General features: G+C 33.2%; 1 protein-coding gene across 1 annotated transcript; it reads right to left on the bottom strand.

Annotated features, from left to right (window-relative positions):
* Positions 1-3136: 3136 nt before the first annotated feature.
* Positions 3137-5579, bottom strand: LOC111086297. The gene is made up of 2 exons (XM_022388658.1): positions 5574-5579; positions 3137-3556 (listed from the first exon to the last, which is right to left on the bottom strand). The coding sequence occupies exons 1-2, from the start codon at positions 5577-5579 to the stop codon at positions 3137-3139; spliced, it is 426 nt and encodes a 141-aa protein (XP_022244366.1).
* Between the last annotated feature and the right edge of the window lie 297 nt (positions 5580-5876).

Below are 5876 nucleotides of genomic sequence, written 5' to 3'. Positions count from 1 at the left end.
GTCACAACGTGACGGAACAACAGAGACAGTGAGTAATTGAACTGCAGTCAGAGAGTATTGTTGAAGTTGAGCACGTGAGACGTTCGTTGTTATAGCGTTTGTTATAACGCGACTGTTGAAATTAAGTGTATCGCAAAGTTATATTCAGAAAGAATAAACCAGTTTTATATAAGAAAGGACTTGTGTCGCTAAAGTTTCGTCGGAACGAATTCACGGAAAATTAACTAACGAACGGAGACGTAACAATAAATGTGAAACGGTAGTAAATAAAATTAAACATGTTTATTATTTATCTTCTACATTATTAGATTAACAAATATCACGATTTACGAACGCTGGATGTTTTTATTATGTGTACTGTTGGCGAGATTAGATCTGCACATGAACCGGGATACGATGAATAACTTTATTTACGGGTACACCGATTTTTAATACAAAAATGATAATAGAAAAACGCGACCACTCTTTTATTTCATAGGTAAACTACACGTTATTTTTTATGTTTGTTTTAGCACAAAGCTTCTCAATAGACTATCTGCACTAAGGGAACTCGAGCCCCGAATATCAGCATTGTAAGTCTGTAGACTGATTCACTTAGAGGCATTTTAGTCTTTACAGTCGGGATGACGGCTGTACGACTAATTACCTGACGATCATGATATCACGTGGACTCGTCTGGCAACATTCCAGCAAGTCTTCCTAGCTATTGTTGCATCTGACCTAATTCACCTGTCGGTTACTTATGCCTGAATTCTTACACATTATCAACTTTTTGAAATTTTTTATTTCTCTAGTCCCATCTTTTTCCTTTGTAGTTGTATTTTTAAATGTTTTTCTAAATATATGAGAACAATATTCTGTTGTTGTTGTTTGTTTTGTTTTTTTTTGGGAGGGGGAGGGAAGCACATTCTTCTTTGTGTTGTTTACTTTTAAACTTTTAGTTCAAATTCTTTCGGTTTTTTTAGATTTGATATAAGCTTCCCTGAAAAGAAAGATGTTCTAAATTTCCACGTAACTTCTCAGATCTATTGCCAGAAATTCCACTTTTTCTTTGTATTAAAAACAGGTAGTTTTTCTAATATAATGATTATTGTGCATTCTATTGTAAATTCTTTGAGAAAGCGAAAAAATAAACAGTTTTTTCTGATGTACTTACTTACGATATTCTGTTTTTGTTTGTTGTTAAACACAGAGCTACCTGTGCTGTTCTCACTGTGAGCACCGCAACCCGATTTTCAGTGTTATAAGCTTTTAGACTTACCGCTAAGACACCCGGGGGAGGACTTTTCTGAAGGTTAGGTTTAATGAGATGTGGGTTAATCAAATTAACAGCAACCAAACCATAAACCAGGTGACGTCACAAAATAGACCAAATTGTGTCATCATAAGAGTGAAATTAATATTTATTTGCATAACAAACCATCACCACCCTGTTTTTAAATATCATATCAAAGAAATAAGGTAAAATGCCACTATATAACGCTTCGTTACTTTGTACTTTTTTTGGATGGGATATTTGCGAATTCTTAAACTTCAATGTTATAGTAATATAAATTAATGAGTATGTGGTTAATCACAGTTATTGTTTTACAAAACATACAAGATAAATAAAACATTTAAAATTTCAAAACCTGCAAATAGGGATCGAAAGAACAGTAAGAGAACAAAGCTGGAGATATTGTAGACAATATTTACTCAAGCTACAAACCCATATTCTGGTCCCATGCTGTTACCTAGATTTACATTTGGTGGAGTCGAAATAGGTACTTGTAGTTTGAGTAAATAATATCTACAGTATCTCCAGCCTTGTTTCCTTACTTTTTTACGATTCCTATTTGCAGGTTTTTAAATTCTCTATGTTTTTATATTGTTTGATGTTTTTTTTTATGCTCAACTATGGGCAAAGAATTACTTGGTATGATAGCTAACTTTATACATAATAACAATAATAAACATAGCTAGTAGCTAGCTGATACGGTTCACGATGATTTATTGTAGCTATTGACTATTTGATTGCATTAGTTCGAGATGTAAAATGCTAAGCTGCAGCTAGAGATTGTCAAATATACTTGCTTGAGAATATAGTGAGAATTTATAGTTTCTGTGAAATTAAATTAGCTATATATAGTGCACAGCAATGGGCAAATACATGCCTAGACAACCCCCACTAAGCGCAAAAAATATTACCAGTAGAGAAACAGCCTTTTAAAGTAAACATATACGTCTAAAACCTCGCTTTAAATAAACCTTCGTGTCTTTTAAAGTAATTATTCTACAAATGTATGTAATAAAATTTAATATTTTGTGTATTGATTCTTTTTTACTCCTTCACTTCATAACTAATAAGGGGGTTGACTCTCTAAAGACATCAACTGTATAGTGTACAAATCATTGAGTATCTACAAGTTACAGTAATTTAATGTTCATCTATTATTGACTGGTAATTCCTGTTTCACCCTGTGCTTAAGCTTTCTGAAGGAACATTAAATGTTTGTAAGAAAGGTAACTTCAAGGGGTAATGATAACAGCATTTAAACTAGAATTATGATTTTTTTAGCTTATGTAAAATATAGAAGAAACAAACCGACTTTTCAAAACCTCTAAGACCTTTGCAGTATTCTACAAAAGGTTTTGGTGCAATATACTAAGTCGTTTTTGTTATTAAAAAGAAGAATTACAAACGGGCCGTTTTGAGCGGATTTTCTTTTCCTTGTAAGTCTAACATGCGCGCTTTTTTGTACATTTTTTTTATGTGTACAGGCCTTAGCAGTCAATAATAAAGGTTTGAAGTGTTGTTTGAACTGAATATTTACTGTTTAAGGTGATTTGTGCCCGAACGCTCTATTCGGGCTTTGTTCAATTCCTTGCGATCTCTATTATGAACCAATATCGTGGTTCATGATAACCACACAATATATCAAAGTTGATAACAGATTGTAGAAATTGCAATCACAGATACAACTGCTAAACACAGATTTTATATTTAGTATTATCTACATTTTGACATAACTTAATAATCGTATTTGTTTTCTTTTTTTCGAAACTGGGTTTGGTTAATTTTAGAAAATACAATGTTTTTTACAAACGTCATAAAGTGGATAGGTTATGGGGAGTAAGTTTTTTTTTTTCCTGGATGCTACGCAATGACTCGAATATCTGGAGGTAGGAACTTTCTAACAGATATAATATCTATATCTTTCTCAATTAGGTAGGGTACACCTTTCTCTTTGATGTTGTCGGTTAGATAAGGCACGCCCTCTTTGCCGATGTTATTGTTCAGATAGAAGTAATTAGGGGCCGTTTTACACTGAACAGCCCTCTCTGGCAGGGAACAGGTTAGGCTTAGCTGGTCGAAAATTGTTCCTTCTCCACAAAAGAAACTCCATTGGAACATCTGAAGTCTATTGAAGTACATGGCAGATTGACAGACATGATACACTTTACAATCATTATTCACATCTGCGTAGTAGCCATCTCCAGGACACACAAACGACTTCTTTACTTCATCCAAAACGCTGTCAACACCATCTGGCAACAGGTAAGCCTCTCGTTTATCCTGGATAATATTTGATTAATATAGAATAATATAAATTTTTAAAGTTTTATTACAATGTACAAAGGCCTTCGGTGTGTTAAGAATAAATGTACTTATTAAATCACAAAATATATATTAAAACAACACATTTCACTTGTGTTCACATGTCATCCTCTGTTTTTAATTATTTCAGTTTTTATCCGAATAAAGTTTTAAATTGAAATTCTGGAATAACGCCCCCACGGCTGAAAGGACGGGCATGTTTGGTGTGACGGGGATTTGAACCCGCGACCCTCAGATTGCGAGTCGATCGCTCTAACCACCTGGCCATGCCGGGCCTATACACCTAAAGACTATGCTCTTCAACCAGCTCCTGCACAGTATATAAGTCATTCACTTGTCTATGTTTGACGAGGGAGCCCAAGCAATTCTCTAAACTTCTGAAAAAAAAAGCATTTTCTTTCAGGCTGAAAAGAAGCCATAAACAAATATTTTTCACATCTTCCACTTATGATTTGTTTTAGTACTTGAGAGAGGCTGAAGTTTTTTGTTTTTTTTAGAATATTTACTACCGAGGAAGTTTTGAACCTATATGTCCCACATTAACTGTAAGATGAAGAGTTGTATGGATGTCTTTGCCTGAATGTAACTACGCCACATAATATAAATATATGATTTAATTCAAAATATTACAATATACAAAATTGCGCATGTACAGTGATAAAATATACTCGTGTATGTGCTATTAAAAAGAAAAAGTATATATTTTCACATATATTGTTGTTCTGGATAAAACCCGGTCATATGTATGGCAGTAATTTTCCATATTATATTGCAAACCAATAAATACCTCAACGCTATCATATTATTCAAGGAATCTACCAATAGAACAAACATTTTCCGTAACATAAGAGAAACTTAGGAGTTCCTTTTATCAATGTTCTATGCTAAGACTAAACCCTGAAACGTACCGAAAATTTGAAAAATTGTGTAGCAACCAAAGTGGCAACAAATGCATCCTATGCCCGTATATCACAGTACTATACATATAGAATACAATGCACATGGTTTCTAAAAGTCATCTAAAACATAGTGCATCTTATGCCCGCATATCACAGTACTATACATATAGAATACAATGCACATGGTTTCGAAAAGTCATCTAAAACATAGTACTTCGTCTCAATCCAACACAGTTCCGGTGTAAACTTGATCTGAGATTTGAATCTAGACAGTCACCGTAATTACATAAACTTGTCTTTACTTCATTTGGATTTATTTTGTTTCAGTCCATTGAAGTCTCTATACATGCCATTGAATTATTTTAGATACCTTTTGTTTCGTAGATTATTTAGATTTGCATACATACATATATAGCGTCGTCAAAACTTACCCTCAGTAGACTTGATACTAAGGCCGTGTTCAGGACAGCTAAAGCACACGAAAATAAAATATTGTTAGTATTAAAATACATCAAAATCAAACATTAAAATATAGCAAAATGAAATGTTATTCCCATTGAACAATACCAAACTATAACATTGTTAAAATTGTAATCATTACGTTAAAATAATATTAACACTAAAAATATGTCAAACTTGTCAAAGAAAAACATAGTTACCAATGTAGCCCCCATTGGACCAGTATTAAATTTATGGGCTTCCAATTCTCAAATCTAGGGTTCGACTCCCCACATTGGACAAAATACAGATAACCCATTCTTATCATCATTAACAATGCAACCTTCCTAATTAAATCATATTTCTACACATATTAAAACAAATATTACTCCAGAACATTGTTGTACATTAAATAATGTCCATCATTTCGCCCAGAAACTTTTTCAGATGCATAGTAAATTTTTTTGTTCAAGTTTCGGTTACGTTAGTATTTAAATAAACATTGCTGCTGAATCAGGTTAAACAACAGAGTTAGGTTCTGTTAGATTAAAAACTAGAATAAATGTGTTGCTATAAGTTCACCCATACACACACAAACACACATATATATATAACATATTCCTACTGATCTCACATACGTCCATTATTCAACGTTTGGAGCGTAGTTATATATGTCTGTCTTCTGCTGGAATATCTTGTTAGAACGTTATATTCTACTTTTTACAATTCAGACCTTGGTAACGTTATGTGTCCAGAAGGAGATTTTACGCATCCTGATGGGCGTGGTTTAATGACCAGAACGTTTTCGAAAAATTAGGAAACAATTTGAGCAGTATAAAACGCAAGTTAAGCTAGAGTAGGTTATCATTGATTATTGAGTAAGCAAGTTTGTTAGTCAATTTGTCTTTTCCTTTCACCCAGTTAGTTGTAAAAGAAGAAAT

The sequence above is a fragment of the Limulus polyphemus genome, unplaced genomic scaffold (genome assembly GCF_000517525.1).
Source record: "Limulus polyphemus unplaced genomic scaffold, Limulus_polyphemus-2.1.2 Scaffold1004, whole genome shotgun sequence".
In the NCBI taxonomy this organism is placed as follows: domain Eukaryota; kingdom Metazoa; phylum Arthropoda; class Merostomata; order Xiphosura; family Limulidae; genus Limulus; species Limulus polyphemus.
The sequence above is the reverse complement of the archived record's forward strand: the minus strand, read 5'-3'. Positions and strand labels throughout refer to the sequence as shown.